Source organism: Sorex araneus, chromosome 1, assembly GCF_027595985.1.
Source record: "Sorex araneus isolate mSorAra2 chromosome 1, mSorAra2.pri, whole genome shotgun sequence".
Taxonomy (NCBI): Eukaryota; Metazoa; Chordata; class Mammalia; order Eulipotyphla; family Soricidae; genus Sorex; species Sorex araneus.
Window position 1 is genome coordinate 375,487,042 of NC_073302.1, and position 23,459 is coordinate 375,510,500.

The 23,459-nt window shown below is 34.3% G+C and overlaps 1 protein-coding gene across 1 annotated transcript in view; it reads left to right on the plus strand.

The window, feature by feature from the left end:
* The window catches only part of MEOX2 (mesenchyme homeobox 2), a 68,185-nt gene extending 46,528 nt beyond the window's left edge, over positions 1-21,657 (plus strand). Inside the window, exons 2-3 of the mRNA XM_004602228.2 lie at positions 5,163-5,335; positions 20,102-21,657. Coding sequence (XP_004602285.1) covers positions 5,163-5,335; positions 20,102-20,326 — 398 coding nt within the window. The 3' untranslated portion in view covers positions 20,327-21,657. The remainder of the gene's footprint in view (positions 1-5,162; positions 5,336-20,101) is intronic.
* The last annotated feature ends 1,802 nt before the right edge of the window (positions 21,658-23,459 follow it).

Sequence of the window (23,459 nt, forward strand, 5' to 3'; positions counted from 1 at the left end):
ATCAATTCCTTCTTAAAAGGAGAAAATTGCTAGAATCTGTGAGATTTTCTGTGTTTCCCTATTTCCATCCACTATGTCTATGTAAATATTATTAGCTTTTTCGTGAACATTTTCAATAAGTTACAAAACATCAATGCTAAAAAATTGCAAAGGACTAAAAATAGACTAACTTAACTTTCATTCCTTCTTCAGAATACCAAATAATATGAAATAAGAATTCATATTATTGTAAGATACAGAGACATTCCTTTACATTGTGATATCTTACAGATATAAGTTATGTTCTTTATTAAAACCAGTTAATGCATTTACCCAGAATAGCCAAAATGTACACTCAATCATACTTTAATATTTCTCGCTTTCTAAAAAGCTATCTGTGCCACTAGTGAACAGAACAAGCTCTCACATGTCTCATTTTCAATAAAACATTACCATCTTTTACCCACTCCCCCCACCCTTACACTGGGGAAAATAAAATTTTACATGTGGAGAAGTTCTAAATGCTAGACAGAAATGATCCTTGGAGGGCAATTTTTATCCTCCACGGAAGTAATGCAGACTTCTTCCATTAGCATAGTCCCAGGGAGCAAAAGGTTAGGGAACTGGGACTGCCAACTCTACCTGAACACATAAGTCAACATTTCCTCCAAGTGGAGAGGGAGTGCTAGACTGCACCCACATGTGCATTAAAGTATCTGAAACGAGAAACAATAATTGCAATATATTACATTGGGATACACTGTACAGATGGTGACATTTTGTTTGTGGTTGTAGGGAAGAAAGGAAGGCAGTTTCCAGATCCCCCCCTCAACACCTACCATTTGGCATAGGATGTGGAAGTTGTTGAAGAAAGCTGAGGGGGTTTTGCCTCAGTTGAAACAGCTGGGGAACAGATGGAATCTGATGTATAATTTGCCAAAGGCCTTATCCAAAGTCTCCACCCATTTCCACCAAAGAAAAGTTAGTCAGGTGATTACAGAAAAAGACTCCCGGTCAAGAAATGCTGGAATTTGGAAAGTGCAGGAGAAACAGTCAAAAAATTTTAAGTCCAAGATTATAAGACACACAAGTTCAAAAACGCAATTCCAAGGAGCATGTTTTTAATAAAAAAGAAAACATGGGAGCATTATGGGTGAAAACCACAACAGAATTGTTGAAACAAGGAAAAAAGTATCTTTAGAACTACTTACATTGGTACTACCTCAACCACATGGGTGGTTTCTGTTTTAGGTGCTGATGGGAAGAATGACATACCTATTCTTGTCATATTGAACATAATTCAATTATTTATGATTATTGTAAATGCAAGTATGCACAATCCACATAGTTTTAGCTGCTGAATCTCACTGTGTGAGCTATTTTGGTTGCAGGGAACTCATTCAGTAAGTTCCTTTTGGATTAAAATATGAGTTATTCCCAAACTTGTTCAAAGTCATCACTATGTGTATAAACCTCCTGTTGTATATTTGAATGGATGTGTGTATGAATAGAGTACATGTGTCCATTCTTTAAACCACTGGGCCAGACTTTGCATTTGCATTATGTGTGTTTGTGGTATTTTAAAAATCTTTTTAAGTACCACAAAAGTAAAGGAAATAGACTTCAAAATTAAATAATAGTTATTAAGCTTGCCTGGTTGTAAACTTGCTCATTCATGCTTATATAATGGAATGTGTTCATCATGAATCATTCAAATTGAATTGTTCATGAGAAAATATGCTCTAACTTGGCTGGCAGCTTCCAGAGTTGCTGTACTCAAAGGAAAAAAGCATTGTCTCCACATAAAGAATAATCAGTCACAGATTTTAGAGATTTTAGAACCAGCAAGGCTCTGAGTTGGCAAAAACTTCATTTAATTCAGTGATAATATGAATCCTTGTAAGAGGATATTTTAGGCTGGAATTGAGTTTACAGTCTTTCAGAATAGTCAAAGGGAAAGCAATTTTTTAAAAAATTAAATTACCTGAAAGTTTTATTCATTCTGTACTGAAAAGCTTCATGCTCCAAAGACATAAGGGTTGGGAAGTCTGGAGCTAAAGAAAAGTGAATGATAGAATGCAGCTTCCAGTCAGTGCCAGGTTAAGTTGGCATTGAGTAAACATGGGCTGAGCCGTCACACATCATCTATTAGGTAACTAACCTGGTCCCAGGGGCTTACTCTACAATACAGTTTAGCTCATGTGTGACATATCACAAACCACTTCTTGCACTGGATAAAGTCCTTCCTGCACTGCCAAGGTGGGGAGCCATTAAATACAGGAGAAAGTGACAAGTCCAGAAATGCGGTCAATAAATTATGAAGCATTTATGACAGCGCCAATGCACCAGCCAGTGAAACATATTATGTGATCCCTTAGAGGAAAATTCATGTACATTGTGCCAAAATTTTGATGCAAGCCTATTACCGTTGCTACTACACATAGAAATCTTTACATTTGGCTATTTCAATTCTGGAAAGGGTCAAACGAAAATTTTTTACAATAGAGTGCCTTGTCAACTGGATTTCCATTATGTAGGGTTCTTTTTACTTTAGTTAGACTTTTTCCAGGGAGGCAGAAAGGAAAAAAACTCTGAAAAGAGGGGAAAAACATTTCTATACTTACTATATTTCAGCATTATGGGGAGAAATGTAAATATTTCTTGAAAACAACATTTCCTCATCTACTTTTCCCTGATACTCCAATCTCTTCACCACTGATACCTTGTTGCCAGTGTTCACTGGGCTAGTTTGTTTTGACTGTTCATCAGTTTATTTAATTTCCTTTCTTAATTAAACTTTATTTTACTTTATTTTCCATTTCTTTTATCCTTAGGGTTATAGGAAAGACTCTTCGACAAATGGTACAGGAAAACTTGACATTGATGGGCAAAAACAAAGAAATGGGATCACTAAAACCACACACAAAAATTAACACGACATGAATTGCATATTTGAATGTTAGAACACAAACCATGAAATGCATACAAGGAAATAGTTGATACTCTACATAGGGCCACAACATCAGAAAATTATTTAGAATAAACTACATTAGCAAAAGAAATTAAGGCAAGAATAAAAGGACCTTGATCATTTTTAAAAGCTTTTAGCACAATAACAAACAAACACAAAACCAAAAAAATTTGTCTTTTATCTTCTGACTTCATTCATCTCACATAATACTCTTTCTATTGGGTTGCAAGTAACAAACTTTTACTCTTTTTATAGTTTATTGAATTCTATTGTGTGCCGATACACAGCTTCTTTTTCTAGTTATCTATTAATGGGCATTTTGATTGTTTCCAAACCTTAGCTATTGCAAATAATGATGCAAATACATTAAAGTGGATATAATTTTTGATTTAATAATTATATATTATAATTATATATATAAATATTATATATTTTTAGATATATATCCAGAAATGGGATTGCTTGATCATATGATAGTAATGAGGGAGCATCCAGCTATTTTCCAATGGAAAATGAAAAAGAAGGTTAAATACTCCAAATTATCATGATTGTATTTCTATTATATTAAAGATGAACTTGATGAGAATTACAGAAGCTAGTATAATTGCCTGTATTTAGCTTATGTGGAGTTAAAAAAATAGAGATATATTATTTTTATGGTATATTGGTGATGTATCTTATATTTATTGCAAGATACTTCAAAGATAGATTATTTTCTGTATTTCTTGGATCCTCAGAAAGAAGATGGAATGTTATACTATAAATTATCATTAACTTTTATGAATTTATGCTATATATATTTCACATCATGCATTTATTTCATATATAATATAAACATTTTAAAACTTTCTATTTTCAAGTTATATAGACGTAACTTTATAAATTACATATTGGACAGTGCTATGCAAACTAATAGATGAGAATTGTTTGGTCTTTGTTATCCTCTTGGAGCATTCTAGGCTCATATATATGTGTATATACACATACATGTATATATATGTACATATATATATGTGTGTATATATATAAATCAGAAAGTGTTGTCTTTCATCTAATATAATCCTCTTTCCACAGATATGCAAGCAATAAACTTTGACTCTTTTCATTAGCACTTCCATTAGAATTATTATTGTAATTAGAATTCTCATTAGAATTCTATTGCATTTCATAGCTCAGATAGCACAGCAGTAGGGCATTTGCCTTGCACGTGGCTGACCCGAGTTTGGTTCCTTCACCCCCTTGGAGAGCCTGGCAAGCTACTGAGTGTATTTCGCCTGAAAGGCAGAGCCTGGCACGCTACCCATGGTGCATTCGATATGCCAAAAACGGTAACAACGAGTCTCACAATGGAGACATTACTGATGCCCTCTCGAGCAAATCGGTGAGCAATGGGATGACAGTGACAGTGACAGTGATACATACACACACATATATATGCATATGTATATATGTCACATTTATCTGTACTGAGCTTGACCGTACTTTATGAGGCCCTGGTCTTACATTTGATTGCTCAAATATTCATAAACTGGTTACAATCTTTTTTTTAATTTTTTTAGGATCAGTCTGTTTAATTGTACTAGATCACAAGTATAAATGTTAAGTAAATCTGAGACAAAAAATTTATATCTTTTCTGCTTTCTAATTTTATTTTCCTCTTACTGTTGTAAGAAAATTTCCAATTTATGTTTTTATGGATATGCCAAAAACAGTAACAATAAGTCTCACAATGAGAGATGTTACTGGTGCCCACTCGAACAAATCCACGAGCAACGGGATGACAGTGATACTGAGAGTGATTTTTTTTTTTTTGCTTTTTGGGTCACACCCAGCGATGCTCAGGGGTTACTCCTGGTTTTGCACTCAGGAATTACTTCTGGCGGTGCTTGGAGTAATTGGGATGCCGGGGATCGAACGCGGGTTGGCCGCGTGCAAGGCAAATGCCCTACCCGCTGTGCTATCGCTCTGGCCCCAGTGACAGTGATTTTTAAAGAAGATAAATAGATGCTTCCCTAAGTAAGGTAGGGGTTACTTCAGGACAGAAGTCTATCTTTCCCCGTAATCTGAGTTCAATCTGATTGTCTTTGGTTTATGTTTCTTTCATTAAAGTAATTCGATAATAAATGTCTGTGATAGGGTTTATAAGATCCAATGTTTTTGAGTACAGGAACTAAATCAAATTTTCTCTTTTGTTGTTTCTGTTGTTTTCTAGACTCCCAGGAAGGAAACTACAAGTCAGAAGTCAATAGCAAACCCAGAAAGGAAAGGACAGCTTTTACCAAAGAGCAAATCAGAGAACTTGAAGCAGAGTTTGCCCATCATAATTACCTGACTAGACTGCGACGCTATGAGATAGCGGTGAACTTGGATCTCACTGAAAGACAGGTGAGGTTGAGCATTGCCATGGAATGATATTTTTAATTGCTTTAGACCAAATATCATCTTGCTTTTTTGATATATTTAAATCCCTGGTGATTTAAATATCAGTTGAACAATTGACATACTGTCTCATAAAGTTTTTTCCACCCAATTGACACATTTAAAGACAAAATTGCAGTGTCACATATATATGTATATACAAAATACATATTATATATATTATATATATCACTATCACTGCCATCACGTTGCTGATCGATTTACTCGATCGGGTACCAGTAGCATTTCCATTGTGAGACTTGTTGTTACTATTTTTGGCATATCAAATATGCTACGGGTAGCTGGCTAGGCTCTGCCATGCAGGCAAGGTACTCTCAGTAACTTGCTGGGCTCCATGTGAGGGACAAAGGAATCAAACTCAGGTCGGCCGCATGCAAGGCAAATGCCCTACCCCTGTGCTATCCCTCCAGCCCATTTTATATATATGTATATATATATATTATATATACACACATATATACATACATATATATTTATTTTGGTTTGGGGGCCATATCTGGTGGTTCTCAGGACTTACTCCTGGCTTTGCACTCATCAATCACTCTTGGTGGGCTAGTGGGTCAACTATATGAGGTGCTGGGATCAAACCCAGGTCTGCTATGTGCAAGGCAACCACTCTACTCCCTGTACTATCTCTCCATCCACAAGATAGCAATGTTTTAAATAAAATTATAATTACTCAATTTAAGAATGATTCTTTTTCTGCAATGCCTTTCCAATATTTTTGGTTTGGAATACTATTTATTTTATGTAAAGATGACATACGACAAGGAATTTTATTTGTTCACATTTTTAAAATCTCCTTATTTGACAATGGCAAATTAGTTTCATTATTAATCCAGACAAGGTGTGTTATGTTGCAGTGACACATTAACTTCTAAACCTCAAAAACATAACTTAACATTTTTTTCTCACTTCCCATACTGAACTTTGTAAGGCCAGCATTGCAAATTATTATTGGTCCAATCTGAATCTCTGGCATCTTGACTGCTATTGTCCTTAGTAACAACCAAGAGGTAAGGAAAAGTTGGTGACTTCTAAACATTACAATTGGAAATGAATCATGCCACTTCTGTTTACACTCTAATATCCAGGAATTGTCAATGGTGCCACTAAAGTTCAAGGAAGCTAAGGTAAGTAGGGGTATATGATCATTGTGAGCATTTCTGCCTTACTGGTGGACTATTTTTTCAAATTGCATTGCTCTCTGACATGCAACATTTTGGTACCAATTTATTCAGTAAACTTTAAAATTATTTATGATCTACAAATCTAGTAAATAATACCTAATATTATTTTGGTTTAATAACATAGTATGTTTTTTCTTGGATTTTATTTAGTGGTCAGTGAAGGTCCTTAGTGCACTCCCTGTATCTATTCTTATTTGTTTTAGAATCTAGCCTATGGGTAATTTACTGTTGGTAATCTTTAAGAACACATATGCAAGCAGCGTAATGGACAGTGCAGATATGATTGATGCCCTACGGATAGTGTTGCATTTCCTTTCTTTACTCTATGTACCACTTCCCTATTGGAACCAAGTAAACTTTAACAGGGCATTGGTAAATTAATATATATCACAAGAGGGTTATTCAGTTGCTGAATTTATCTAGCTTTTCTTTTCTTAATTTTATAATTTCAGTTTTGTTATATGGTTTTGAGGAGAGAAAATATACAGATACATACTTTCATGTGGATTTGTATACTGGTAGTTGATATGATTGGTACCCAATCTATTATGATTATAATAAACTATTGTGATTGGTACCCAACTTAAGCAATACAGTATTTTCTTTCCTTAAACTTTACATATAAATTTTGTTCTATAAGCATGCGTCTGAATTACTCAAAACAGTTTCCAAAGTCAACAACATCAGACATCTGTTTGATTATTTTTTTTATCTGAAAGTGGGGTAGGAAGGTAAGGAATTAGAGATAGATAGCTCTATATTAAGTATGTGAAATTTAGAAAATATAACAATGCTGTAACATTACTAAACATGAAGGAAGTTAGAAACCAATCTACAGAACTGATAGAATTTGGTACAATGTTCCTAGTCAAGAAAAAAGTAAGTACTTTCTGTACTTTCTAATCTGGAAATTGTTACTTTGATTATCTGATCCTAAAGCAGAGACTTTTTCTTTTACTTCTGGTTAAGAATAAGTTATTTTTAGAAGCAATTCTGTCTTTAACTTGGATATTTTGTTTCTATACATTTTAAAAAGTTTATTATTGTTTTATTCAGTTCATTTCTTTGTTTTATCTGTGTACCACATATGAACCCTTTATGTTTGTCTTTCGCCATCTGACTTATTTTACTAAACTTACTAACTTCTAGGTCCATTCTTGTTGCTACAAAAAGGGTTTTATCTTTTTTAAAATTCTTGTTTTAGACTGAGTACTGGTATACTGTGTAGTTATACTATATGATTATTTCCATCAAATTTTTATAAATTAAAGTTCACTGTCATCTCATTTCTCATCAATTTGCTTGAATAGGCACCAGTAACATCTCCATTATGAGACTTGTTACTGTTTTTGCCATACTGAATACGCCACGGGTAGCTTGCCAGGCTCTGCCCTGCAGATGGGATAATCTCGGTAGCTTGCCAAGCTCTCCAAGAGGAACAGACGAATCGAACTCGGGTCGGCCACGTACAAGGCAAATGCCCTACCTGCTGTGCTATCGCTCCAGCCCCAAATTAAAGTTATTTTAGATAAAGTTCCTTCACAACTTTCTATATTTGTAGATAATTATAAGTGCAACTCCATGTATAAACTATACATGTGTATGTGTAAATGTAATATATATATATATATTACATTTGGATGTGTATGTATGTAGACATGTATGTGTCATCACTGTCATCTCGTTGCTCATTGATTTGTTCGAGCGGGCACCAGTAACGTCTCTCATTGAGAGACTTATTGTTACTGTTTTTGGCATATCTAATACTCACAGGTAGCTTGCCAGGCTCTGCCCTGCAGGCTCGATACTCTCGGTAGCTGGCCGGGCTCTCTGAGAGGGGCAGAGGAATCGAACATGGGTCGGCCACATGAAGGGCGAACGCCCAACCACTGTGCTATAGCTCCAGCCTCATGTGTGTGTGTGTGTGTGTGTGTGTGTGTGTGTGTGTGTATAATATATATATATATGTATGTATATACATACAAACCTTTTTTTAAAGGTCCAGAATTTTGACTGGACTCTAGTGGATGTGTCTAATGCTTCCCTTCCTTACCTAATGTATCTTTCTTGGAGCTATAGTCAGTGAGATAATGGCTTTCTCCTCTGGGACAACTTGACTCTGTTGCATGCAGTTTTGTTTAATAATAGATTCCCTGATATTCATAAATGATGGTAAAGCATACCTGGTATTACTTGAGGTAAAGGAGGTTACTGCATTTGAATATAAACTTTCAGTGAAAACTAAATCTGTAGTGAGGTGTTATTTAATAGAAAGTTTAAATTGTTTTTAAAAATATCTGAGCCCCAAAACCCAGATTTGTTATTTGTAATTCTGTGCAAGCAAACAAGAAACAATCTCCACAAAGTACAAAATGAAATTAAAACTCCCTGCTCTTTCTTCTGTTCAGATTTATACATCAGCATAGATCTTAAAGTTGTTTTACCATAATCTATAGAATACAAGTACCATCTACAGGTAGGAGATACTTTTTTCTTTTTTAAAAAAAAATATTAATTTTAAAGTTTTTATTGAATTACTGTGATAGAGCCTTACAAAATTGTTCACGATTGCATTTCAGTCATACAATGTTCCAGCACCTATCCCTTCACTGGAGTAATTTTCCAGGACCAGTGTCCCTAGTTTCCCCACACCCCGTTAAGCACCCCTCTCCCCCGCAGCCTACCTCTATGACAGGCATCATTCTTCTCTCTCTCTCCCTTTCTCTTTCTTTCCCTCTCATTTTAGGCATTATGGTTTTCGATACAGATGCTGAAAGTTTACCATGAATATCCTTTTACCTGCTTTCAACACTAGGTTTTGTCCAGTGATCATTTCCAACTAATATTGTCATAATGGATCATCCTCTATTTTAACTAGCCTCCATCCTCCACACAATCGACCAACCATTGGTCAGTCCTCCTGGCCCATTTTACCTGGCCTTGGATATTAGTTTCATACCTTTTTTTATATCCCACAAATAAATGCAGTCATTCTATACCTCTCCCTTTCCTTAGGACTCATTTCACTCAACATGATACTCTCCAAGTCATCCATTTGTAGGAAAATTTCACGACCTCATTTTTTCTAATAGCTGGGTATTATTCCATTGTAGAGATGTACCGTAGTTTCTTTATTCATATGTCTGTTCTCAGGCACTTAGGTTGTTTCCAGATTCTGGCTATTGTGAATAGTGCTGCAATGTACATAGAGGTGCAGATGGTTTTTCTGTTGAGTGCTTTTGGAGCCCCAGGATATATTTCCAGACATGGTATTGCTGGATCAGATGAGAACTCAATTTTTATTTTTTTGAGGAATGTCCATATTGTTTTCCAAAAAGCCTTGCACCGTTTGGTATTCCCACCAGCAATGAATGAGGGTAGGTAGGAGATATTTTCTATCCAATTCTTTTCCAATATAATCATTGAGCTAGAAATAAAAATCTTATTAACACAAGCTAGAAAGACTCTACTAAAATGGACAGAAGATACAAAATTAAGGGAAGTATTAAGAGATGTAATATATTAAATATTGTAAGAGAGAAATGGTAGGATTTTATGGAAGGATATTCCTGAATATGCCAATGTTAATTTGGTAACTATACTTCAATGCACATGCAATTTCTTAAGTTATGAATCTGAGAGATTTATCTATTTTCAAGGCTAAATTTTGCTGTTAAATTTATCAGAAAAATATATACTTTTTTGCTTTAACGTGTTGAAGTATATAAGTATATGTTTTTTAACAGACCATGGCTCATGTTTAATGAAATATGTCCTGTTTATATTTTCTTAAGGTTGTACTTTTTTTTTTTGGTGTTTTTTTTTTGGGGGGGGGTCACACCTGGCTATGCACAGGGGTTACTCCTGGCCTATGTACTTAGGAATTACCCCTAGCAGTGCTCAGGGGACCATATGGGATGCTCGGATTCGAACCTTGGTAGGCCGAGTGCAGGGCAAACGCCCTACCCGTTGTGCTATCACTCCAGCCCCATAAAGTTGTACTTTTAAACTTGTAGGTGTATTTGTAAATGTAACCCTTTTCATTCTTTTTAAATTTGGATATTACTATATTAATACCTTGAAGTTCCATTCATGTTATGAATGTTTATCTCTGGAACTTATATCTTTATCCTATGTATTCTTAAATCATGCATTTTATAAAATTTATATGTGGAAAATATTCTAGCTATAGAAATACACTTTTTTATTTTATGCATTGAAATAACAGCTTTTGTAATGTAACTTAAATGTATAAACCAGAGATTATTAAATATAACTCCAAATTTTAAAAGCTGTTTATTCTAATAGAATTTTTTATCCTAAATATAATATTTTAACTTAGTAAAATCCTTTATAAATCTTGGAGGAGCAATGCCTGGCAGTGTTCAGGGCTTCTGCCTCTGTGCTCAAGGATCACTCCTGGCAAGCTTGGATCACCATATAGGATACTAGGAATCAAATTCAGGTTAATTGCAAGCAAGGAAAGTGACCTACCCACTGAACTATTCCTCTGGCTCTGACACCTTTAAAAATTTAAATTCAGGGATAAAATATATATGTATATAATACACAGGATACACACATATTAAGCAATTTTAATTTATAGCACAATTAGTTTTATAGAATTAGCTTTTTCCTATATGAAAATTATGTTGTAATTAGAGTACTTCTATATATACCTGACTTTACTTACATAATCAGTTAATAACATGTACATATTAAATAACATGCATCATAATTCTCCTGCATTTCATTGTAATATCTTGTGATAATTATTAGTTTTATTTTACAAAAACATGATATTGGTTAAATACTTAAATATCACTCAAACTTTGAATTTTCAAGTCCATATTGGAGAACAATAATGAGATCTCATACACTAAACGTGCCACGCACTTATATTTGTCTTTCATGATGCAATGACTTTAAAATGAATGGAAATCTGTAGCGCTTTTGAGCTCATTTACTACCCACGGTATGTAGCTATTGAAAAAAACTAATATATTATTTAAAAATGGAGACATTTGAACCAAATAAAACTTCAGACATTTTTAATTATATGATGTGGTTTGCAGGAAAAGTTACCATCCCAGTGATCCCAGAGATTTTAGTCACCAATTTCTAGTTTCTCGTTTACTCATATCAGTCAGCAGCTAATAATCCTTAGCTGGCAGAATTCGTCGGAATATTTCGAGCAGTCAATTTAAAGGGTCTCCTACTCCATAGTATTTTTAAAAATTGATGAGCTTATTCTGGCTCATCCATCCACCCAAATAAACTTGGAAGGTGTCTCACAGGGGAAAAGAGAGAGAAAACAGCAGTATGAAATTATAAAAAAGGAGTGACTATGCATATATATATTCACTTTTGTATTTGAGTCCCACCTAACTGGTGAAGGATGTACTCCAGACTGTGGGCTCAGATCTCACTTCTATTTGGGCTCTGGGTAGAAGGGGGGGATGTACGTGGTGCCAGTTATTGAACCTAGTCCGCTGCATGCAAAATAAGCGTCTTGCTGCTCTACTGTCTCTCCAAGCCAAAACGGATATTTTTTATACAGTATAAACTGCTAAATATAGAAGGGAGAAAAGATCGTTCAATTTCAGAGAGATCTTTTCAGTCAAAGGCACGATGTTGCAGATTTGTCAGTTAGCTAAAATAATTGCCAGACTGCACAATATATTCTTGATAACAATGCCAAGATAAATGGAAAATCCCACCTAACTGGATCATATTCCAGAGGTGAAGATAAGAATTACGTGTTGCTTGTTATTCATAAATGACTAAACAGCTCAATACCATGTATTTTCTAAATAGGCATCAATTTTGGATGACTATCAGGATAATCTTTCTTGTTCTAAGTAGTGATTTTGTCTCTTGCTCAGCAGTTTCAACAATCTCTATCCTTTGCAGGTTTATTTCAATAAGCTTATGTGAAAATTTTTAGCTAACAAAATATGCTTTTTGGCCAGAAATAATGTCTATTCAGTGAAATCCATAACTACTTTTATAGTCTGCAATTTTAGGTATTCTTTCTTTAAAGAATCATTTTATAGCTCTATCTAGTCATTAATTTATACCCATCACTTTAAGTGAGTATTCTGTCCCATATTCCATCATCAATTCTTCTAATCAATGTCTCTTTCATCCAGCTGCAGTAAGATAAATTCATATTGACAAAGTATGGAATATCAATAGCCAGAGTCATAGTAATTGAATCAGTGTCGCATTAGAATAAAAGCAGACACTCAAACCAAAGGAATATATTTGATAATCCAGATATATATATACATAGATATACATGGACATTAATTTATGGCAACAGAGTCAAAACATAAAGAGAAAAATGCAAACATCTTCAAAAGATGGAGCTGATAAAACTTGATAGCACATGCAAAGGGCTGAAACTGGATCATTATTTCACACCTTGCACACAATGGATTAAATACTTAAAGGATAGATCAGAATCCATAATAAAAACACTGAAGAAAACATAGCAAACACTGCATGATATCTGCATCGGACAATGATTCAACTTCATTAGCATGAAAAACAACAGCAAATATAAAACTACATTAAACTAAAAATATTTCACCACTATGAAGGAAACTTTCAGTAAAAAAAAAAGACATCCTAACAAACTGAAAAATACATTTGCCCAACATATATCTGAAGAGCCATAATGCATAATATCCAAGATAGATAAACCTTCACGAAATCCAACAACAAAAATAGACAAAAAAGAAATAACACCATTAAAAAACTGGGAAGAATGTACATTTCCCAATGAAGAAATGCTGATGTCACATATACATGAAATATATTAATTATCATTGATTACCAGGAAAATGCAAATCAACAGAACAATGAGTTATGAACTCACACTGATAAGAATGGCTTACATTAGAAATATTAGAACAGTTGCTAATGTGGAGGAAAAAGAATCTTGGCTCACTATAGCTAATAACATATACTGGTTCAGCCACTATAGAAAACAGCATGGAGTGTTGTCAAAAAACTAAAAAGTGGGGGCTGGAGTGATAGTACAGTAGAGAGGGCATTGATAATGGGCATGCAGATCCCCAGTATCCTATACAGCTCCCCTAGCACCATAGAAGTGATTCCTGAGTGCAGAGCCAGTAATAACCCTTTAACATCAATGGTCAGGTGTTATCAAAAAACCTCAACCTCCTCAAAAAATTAAAAATGGAATTTATATATGATCTGCTATTGCCACTCTTTACATAAGACATTAATGTGAAAAGGTATATGCACACCAATGTTCATTACAGAACTAATTATGGTAACCTGGGTCTGTAAACACCTAAGTGTTCCAGAACAAGTAAATGAATATAGACTTCAAATAAACAGAACTGTTCCTGTGATGCTTGCAGGCCCCTAGCTCCACTCCTAGATGAAACTGGTGACCTGCAGGCCTCTACCCAGTGACCTTAGGGGATTCATGTGGTGTCAGTGTTCATAGTCAATCCCAGTGCATGTATAGCATGTATTCCTGTTCACTTAGCTATTTGCCCAATCGTTGAGACTTTGTTTTTCTCATTATTTCCCAATGTGGTATAATAACTATGTACATAACAGTGACCTTATATTGAATATTATCTGTTTTATACACTGTCTAGAATTAATTCAAATTATAGGTAAAGGTTTAGGTAGATTTTGCAAATAATACATTATTTTATGTAAGTGACTTGAGTATCCACAAAATTTGGCATTCATGGGGTCATGGAAAATATCTCCTATAGATACAGATATATATGCAATACAAAGTTTGTATAATATGTATGTGTGTATATATATATATATACATATATATATCCAGTATTACCTCAAGACGGGCTGGATCTATAGCACAGTGGGTACAGTGTTTGCCTTGCATGCAGCCGACCAAGGTTCTATTTTTTCGTCCCTCTCGGAGAGCCCGGCAAGCTACCGAGAGTATCCCATCCACATGGCAGAACCTGGAAAGCTCCCCATGGCATATTTGATGTGCCAAAAACAGTAACAACAAGTCTCACAATGGAGACATTACTGGTGCCTGCCCGAGCAAATCAATGAACAATGGGACGACAGTGCTACAGTGCTACCTCAAGACAGGATATTGATAGTAACGTATTGATAGTAATTATTAAACATAATCCAAGGGATTAGGAAAAATGTTGGGAACAGAGGTCATCCTTCTACTTGATCTCAGTAGTGTAAAAAGATAAATATAAGTGCCAACAATAGCTCAGAATATACAAATTCCATGTATTCAATAATTGGCTCTTCAGATTTTTTCAGTGAAAGAAAAAATGGTCATATTTAATGCTAATGCTTCCACTCAAATTGCCAGAGATCATGTATTCATGTGGTAGTGACACAGTTTCACTTAACATACTAAAAGATGTCTATTTATTTCAACTTGTATAAAAAAAAGTTGGATGTGGGTGAACCTGAAACCACAGATCTTAATTAGAAGTAAAAGCAGCTTGGAAACTAAAAAAAGAAGAAGAAAGAAAAAGACAAAGGATAAATGTTTTTTTGATTAAAAAAAAAATAATGCCAAAAAGTAGAAAAGATATGGAGAAATTGTCTACCGTAGAAGCAGGAGGAGTGGTGGGACTGGGGACATTGGTGGTGGAATATGTGCACTGGCGGAGAGATGGGTGTTCGATCATTGTATGACTGAAAGTCAATCATGAAAGCTTTGTAACTGTATCTCACAGTGACTCAATTAAAAAAACAGCATTAAAATTTTTTTGATAATTAATATCACACTAAAATAGAAGATAGATGTGAAAGCCAACCCTTAATAGTAATGCAGTCATTTGTCATTCTCTTCACCCTGCATCCTAGATGCACAGACACTTTCTCACGTTGGCTGACACTGCTATTTGAACAGTCAATTATTGATAGCTCCCATGAGGTTCTTGGAAATAGCTGGAGTATTCTTTCCCTTAATAAAACAGGAAGAGGAAAAGTTGATTTTGTTTCCCAGCTTTTCATTTTTATCATTAGAAAATCTTTGATTCTAATTCTTTGGTTCAACTGCTGACTACTGAATTACCTGGTTAAGTCTTTCCAAGGTACATTTACTTTAGGTTTACTAGATCAGTTGCTAAGATAAGATTCAATCCATGAAAATGGGCTTAAATATTAAGATTTTATTTATAAAATTACTTGTTACATGTTTTCGCATTTTAAAGATGTGAAAAAATAGTTGTTGACAGTGTCTACGGTATTTCAACTGCACAGAAGTAAATAGAAACAATATTAAATCTATAAATTCCAGATGTTAGGGACATTTAGATTTATCCCCAAAGTAGTTAATTTTCATCCAGATGTTTGGTTTTATGGTTGTTTGTTTCTTGAAAAGAGATATTTAAGGTAATATTCAAATAGAGTGATGGCATTATTTCAACTATCAATCTGTTTGTTTCTGGCCATCTTAGGAAATTGTTTGATAGTGAAGATACATATTTTCTTTGATTTTTCTGTAATTTACTTGAACCATAACAACAGATATTGTGATATTGTGAATTTATACATCAGAGGCAGCAATAAGAGGACATGAATAACTTTAATAAAGAGTTCAAATCAATGTTTGGCAGGAATGACTCTTATTTATAAAATTTTCACTATTGAAGAAAGCATAACTTCTAGATTTTACTCATTTGTTTATTTTGTTTTGAGTCATGCCCAGTGGTGCTCAGGGTTTACTAATGGCTCTGTGCTCAGTGCTCAGGAAAACATGTAGAATGCCAGAGAACGAACCCAGCATCTGCATGTAGGGCAAGGGGTTTACCTATTGACCTATTGTTTGGATCCCAACATTTAGATTTTAAATTGTATTATTTGAGCCAATCAATACAGAAAAATTCTCTCAACTCCTTTTCTCAATAAAGATTCAATTTGGGAAAGATGCATTCTACTTAAAGAGTAATTTGATTAAGAATGTTTAGAAAAATAAGGAGAACATTCAAAGTATTCCTAATAGAGAACAAAGCAGACTTCTTACCAAATACATAGCAAAATTATAATAGAGCCTTTTATCAGAGGAATAGAAAAATTGGCAGAAACGATGAAGTCATGCATATATGAAAACTTGATTTATCTAGAGTTGAAAAAGTGATACCAGAAAAAATAACACTATGTGATAAATTGCCCCCGGAAAATTTGTTATCCATAATAAGTAAAGTAAGTTTTTTGGTCTTGATCAGTTTGGAGTCTCACTCAGGTTAGCTAACATGGTACAATATTGTTAAAGTTAATGTTACTTACGTACAAACCTATTGCACCCCACCAACACCAATGTACCCAAGACTCCCCACCACTCTCCCTAGGTCACCTCTAGTCCACCTCTTCTTGCCTCCCTTTCTTCTTCCTCTTGCTTCGTGAGTGTTGTAATCCAAGGCCAAGAGCTTATCGTTGTTTAATACTCTCTATTCTCTTGTCTCTCTTTGAGTGAGATCCTCTGATATTTGTCTTACTTTCTCTGACTTATTTAGTATAATATAAAACCATCTCCTTTCACTCACATTTGCACAAACTGCATGATTTTATAATTTTTACAGCTGCACAATATTCCATTACATAAATATGACACAACTTCTCTTTCCATTCATCTGTCATCAGACATTTGGGTTGTTTCCATGTCCTGACCTTTGTACTAAGTGCTGTAATGAGCGTAATTTTTGATGCATCTTTTCATTAATAATTTTGTACTTGGGGATAAATGCTATAACATGTGATTTCTGAATCATATGAAAGCTCTATTTTAATATATACATTTTATACTGTTTTCCATCAGGACTGAACACATGGTATTCTCACCACCAGTAGGAGTAAATTAGTACCTTTCCAGCACATTCCTACCAACACTGTAGTTCTAGGTCTTTTTTACATATACTATTATCATTGATGTGAGATTATATATCATTGTAATATTGATTTGTATTTTCCTAATAATTGACAATAAGCACTTTTTCATATACCTACTAATAATCTGTATGTCCTCTTCAGAAACATGTCTGTTCATTTCCTCTCCCTGTTTTTGATGGAGTTATGAATTTTATTGTTGTTAAGCTTTGTGGCTGTTTTACATAGCTTGGGTATTAGCTTTTTATCTGATGTATTATATATATGTGTATTTGCACATATTTTCTCCTATTCAGTGGGTATCTTTTCAATTCAGCCAGGGTTTTCTTTTTTCCATATACGAATTTTTTTTAATTTAATGTACAACTTCTTATTTTTGGGTTTTTTTTTACCATTTAAATCAAATAACCTATTCTGACCAAGGTTAATAGGTTAATAACCTATTCTAGACATTGTCAAAAGGCTCAACATTCTGATGATGTTAATATCACAGAAAATCAACATAATCACATGGTATGATAATATATATAGTCATTGTATTGGGGAATTAAAAACTGATTAAATCCAAATAGCAAGAAGATGTGTATAAATAAGCACTTCTCACCCTGCACTCTGGGGATGTAAATTTAAAGTCACACAACTTTGAAAGTTATTTAAAAGTTGTTGAGGTTTTTTATGGGTTTAAATTGAAGACTCTTACACCTAATCACCCACTGATAGGACTCCTTAATGTACACTCAGAGAAATTCTTTTGTCTTTTGTTTTTGGATCATACTACATTGTAGAAAGGAGATCATGCAGTGCCAGGAATATAACCACAAGTAAAATATGCTTCAATTCTTTAAGCCATCTCCCTGGCCCCTAATATATCAAATAACTTTTATTAGAACACAAAGGCAATTATGCTGTATCATTTTTAAAAGAAATACAATAAAAGCAATTGTACATATAATAAGAGCAGTTGTCCGCGAAAAGAATAATGCATAATCTATAGTTTACTCATGCAGTGCAATAATATAATTATTAAAAATGAATAAATGTAGTACTTTTAATCAACATTAATAAAATAATAAATTTGTAGTTAATAATCTATTTCAGTAAGCCTAAAATTACAAAGTCAAATATTCCTAAGGGTTTCAGTTGAAAATGTTATTTTATTTTGCTTTTTGTCCTAGATAAAGAGTTGGCCATTATAAACACCACTGCATTTTTAGAACTGTAGTAACTTTGAGAGTGAGATAGACCAAAAAATTTAATGTAGAAGAAATATTTAGCTTAGCTAAACAAAAACATACGACAATAGAAAATTGAATATGAGAGGAAAAAAATGATACCTGATCAGGAAGATGCAACAAGGAGGCTGAAGAAAGAGAGAGAGAGAGAAAGAGAGAGAGAGAGAGAGAGAGAGAGAGAGGGAGAGAGAGCAAGAGTGAGCGAGAGAGAGAGAGAAAGAGACACAGAGATAAAGACAGAGACAGAGACAGAAAGAGAGAGAGAGAACGAGCACAGTGAGTGAGGCTCTTGATTCCCAGAACTCCAGAGATCCCCCAAGCCCTGTCATGAATAAACCCAGAGCACAGCCAGGTGTGGCTGAGAAACCAAAATCAAATAAAAAGTAAGTTGCAATGATGCCAATATTGTTCTGGTTCTGATAATATATGTTCATTAAATGTATGTTTTAGATTTTATTTAATGACATATATAAAATATATTGATTCAAATCAGTTAACTTTTCCTTTAAAGAAGGAAATCTATCTCTGCAAAGCCAATTCACAAAATAATCAAATCATCTTGTGAACACAGCAGTAGACTTTAGCAACAAAAACGACCTTTCAGGAATAGTTTCATAAGTAGCTATTGACTTTTTTCTGGCAAGTTAAAGAATTAAAAAATACAGGGACCAGATTATTAAAGTGGGTAAAGCATTTGCCTCTGCCTTACCTGAGACATCATATGGTATCCAGAGGCACCAAGTATAGAGCTAGGAGTAAGCACTGAGCACCACCAAGTGTGGGCCAAAACAACAACATCAAAAATTTGGGAGTATAATACATCTGACCAACAGGATGAGGTTCGAGTGGTAGCACATATACCTAACTTATGGGAGGTTGAAAACTCAGCTCTTGCTACACACACACACACACAAACACACACACACAGTGTTTCATAAAGACCCATAAAATATCGTTTCTAGGGGAGGGTGAGGCTACACAGATAACATTTTTAATTTATACCAACTCTCTAAGAACATATAACTTTGAGCAAATTAAATGCTCAAAGGGTTGCTCAAAGTTAAAGTTCAATGATATCTACTTTTGTGTTGCATGCCATAAAACACAAACAGCAATCGATTATAAGCACTTTAAAAACTTTTATTTTCATAGTCACTCCATTACATTGTTCTTGCAAGCCAGTGGGAAACTAATTTTCACTGAGTGAGGAAGGAAGGAAGGAAGGAAGGAAGGAAGGAAGGAAGGAAGGAAGGAAGGAAGGAAGGAAGGAAGGAAGGAAGGAAGGAAGGAAGGAAGGAAGGAAGGAAGGAAGGAAGGAAGGAAGGAAGGAAGGAAGGAAGGAAGGAAGGAAGGAAGGAAGGAAGGAAAATTCTCTGCCTAACTTCTGTTTGTGTTTCTTCTCTTTGTTAAAGGTGAAAGTCTGGTTCCAGAATAGGCGAATGAAGTGGAAGAGAGTGAAAGGAGGACAGCAAGGAGCTGCAGCCCGAGAAAAGGAACTGGTGAATGTGAAAAAAGGAACCCTGCTCCCGTCAGAGCTTTCAGGAATTGGTGCAGCCACCCTCCAGCAAACGGGGGACTCTCTAGCAAATGAAGACAGCCACGACAGTGACCACAGTTCAGAGCATGCACACTTATGATAAATAGAGAAGATAAGCTCCATTCTCAGGAAAGAAGTATTGTGATGGCAAGCCTTACTCAAACATCGTTTACAGAGAGAGATGACTATGACAGTAATTTTTAATATTATTAAATCCAGGCATCTCCAGTCTATTTTCAGTGAGTCCTAGGGGGTTTACACTAAGTGCCACTATTAAAGATACTTTTACAGAGAAGATGGAGGTGATCTTGCTCTGATCACCTTTGGGATGTATTGTTGTGTGTATGACAAGCAAGTATGTGTTTGCTTTTGCTTGCACTGAAAGTTAATTTGCTATCAAGAACAAACCATGAGACATTTTTATCCAAGATGCCTCCAGAATGAAGAATCGGAAGATGAACTTGCCTTGAACATTCCAGATGTACGAGGTCATGAGTATGAAGTGGGCAGGTATTTTGCTTTTGCTTGCACTGACAAATTGCTTTCCAGAATAAACCATGAAACATTTTATTCTAAACAGCCACAGTGCCTGAAATCACTCTTTAAGTGGATAAAAAAAATGTATTTTAACTCTGTATATATTACCTTTAAATCATTTTCCTGTCTTCACTAAGTTTAGCAATGCATTCATATTAGCTGATGAAAATAGGCAATCACGATGACAACCAGAATCAACTTCTTGTCTTTTTATGCATTTTGTCATCCCAGAAACAATCAACACATTCTTCCTTGTGTTCAAGTAGAGAAAAATACTTTAGAGTCTGATAGGACATATTGTACCACAGACAAAACAAATCTTATGTTGCATTTTCTCTCAACTGCTGCTAATACATTATTATAAAACTTACCTAGCTCCTCAATTCTTCCTCTCTTATAGCTTGAAAAAAATTAGGATCATAAACAAACCAGTTACCTTGCAGAAGAGGTTTGTTTTTTTTTTATGACACTCATCTGTTTTTTATTCCTATAAAATGATAGCTATTGCAAATATATTTTAATTAACAAGGAAGTGTTTTTCCCTTGTATTGCAATAATGTTAGACAAGTGCCAAAATAAAATTGATTTCTCAAGCCGGTAGATGATACAAATTTTGAATGTCTTCAAATTAAATTCAGTACATATATATTTTTTCATACATGATGTATCACTCAGAATGACAATCTTTGTATCTTGTAAAAAGAAACATGTTTAATAAATGATCCTTTGTAAATAATTTTGGTTTCTCTTACTGCAATTTCCTAAATGCCTTACATATTTTAATATAAATTCTTTAAAAAGTATCAAATGTATCTGCAATTTGGTAAATTCAATGACCATAATGAATAAGTCATCCATATTTTATTTTCTAAATCAAGTATTAAGTAATCAAAGAATATAAGAGCATTTTTATTTTAGCTATTTTCTTATTTGAAGAATTTATCAAATGGATTTTTTGTATGCTTTATAAAATTGAAGTAAAGTTAGAAGAAAAAAGTGGAGTGTTATTGAAAATAAGAATATGAACAAAAGTCATATTTCTAGTTACAAAGAACGGATATTAGTCAATCCAATGAATATCTCTAGGCAGAATATCAAATAATTGCTTCTCCAACTTATGTGAAAATAAGTTAAATAAGCAACCTACTCTTATCAACATTACCAATAAAAGAAGTCAAGGATAATGCTATTATACTGTATTTTGTATTATACATGATTATACACACATTGAATATCTAAGTCCTATTTTAAACTTCATAAGTCTGGGTTTCTTTTTGTCTTTATTTTAACTAGAAGTGTTTAGGAACATTCAGCAACTCCCAACCCCAAATAATTAGTAATGAAAAGAGAAAACCAATCGGTGAGTATTGCCAGATACTTCACCATTTAATTTGCATTAGAATGGTTGTATTGACAAAACACAGATTCAGTTCATTTTACTTGCTGTCCAGCACAATTTATAAAGTACTGAAAAAGTAAACAGTGAATTTGTATCAAAACTTTTCTGTTTATGTAATAAAATTCATCATTGTTCTTAGCAGTATATCCAAATTAACTTTGGGCAAAGAATAATTAGACTGTGGTTTTCAGGCATAGACACTCTTCTGTCACTCACTTGACTGAATATGCAGTATATTTTTTACTGATGACATCTTCTTGGGTGGACTGACTTTTATTATTGTAGGCTTTAAATTTGAAACATCTTGACAAATTGGAGAAGTGGGAAACTATAAATTGAATTGAGTTCAATAGTGACAAAGTGGAGGATAATTCATTTGGGCAGGGAAATAATTTCCAGAAATAAGCTTAAAGGACTGCTTAGAAGTAGCAGAAGAGAGAAATTAGGATTGTGGTCAAATAGCAAACTATAAGAATTGCAATTTGGTATGAAAAATGAAGTAGGGAAAAGTGATTCTGAACAAATATGACATTTTGCAAATGTGAGGCATCTGTATTGTGGACCATAGCTTTAAAAGAAAATTGTGAGCTCTTCTAAAGTGATATAATAAAACTTGACTTCAAATAATGGGGAGAAAGAATCAAACACCAGCAGAACAAAAGGCTTTATTTAATTTATAAAAGATTAATGAATCTATCACCTAAATGACAGGGATTCATGTCCTATATTCATTATTATCATTATACAATTATGACAGAAAGACAAGTAAACAAGATGATTAGATTTATTTTAACTTGGACTGGAGTGATAGCACAGTGGGTAGGGCATTTGCCTTACACGTTGCCGACCCGGGTTTGATTCCTCCGTCCCTCTCAGAGAACTTGGCAAGCTACTGAGAGTATCCCACTCGCACGGCAGAGCCTGGCAAGCTACCCGTGGTGTATTCGACATGCCAAAAGCAGTAACAACAAGTCTCACAATGTTACTGGTGCCCGCTCGAGCAAATCGATGAACAATGGGATGACAGTACTACAGTGCTACAGAAACTTGTTATCCCATCACTGACCCTAGGACTGAATCTTTGGCCCACAGAGCCTACCTTAAGCATCACATGGACAGTCCTTGTTGCTTTAGTAACACTGCTTGGTACACAAATATTCAAAAACTTGGAAACTTTCTGGGTAATTTTAAATTCTTCTCTCTTAAAAGTCACATGTAAATTAGCTAAACAATATCTCAACACCCTTCTAGTATTAAATACAGTAAGGAAATTTTAAATATGTTCATGCAACACTGG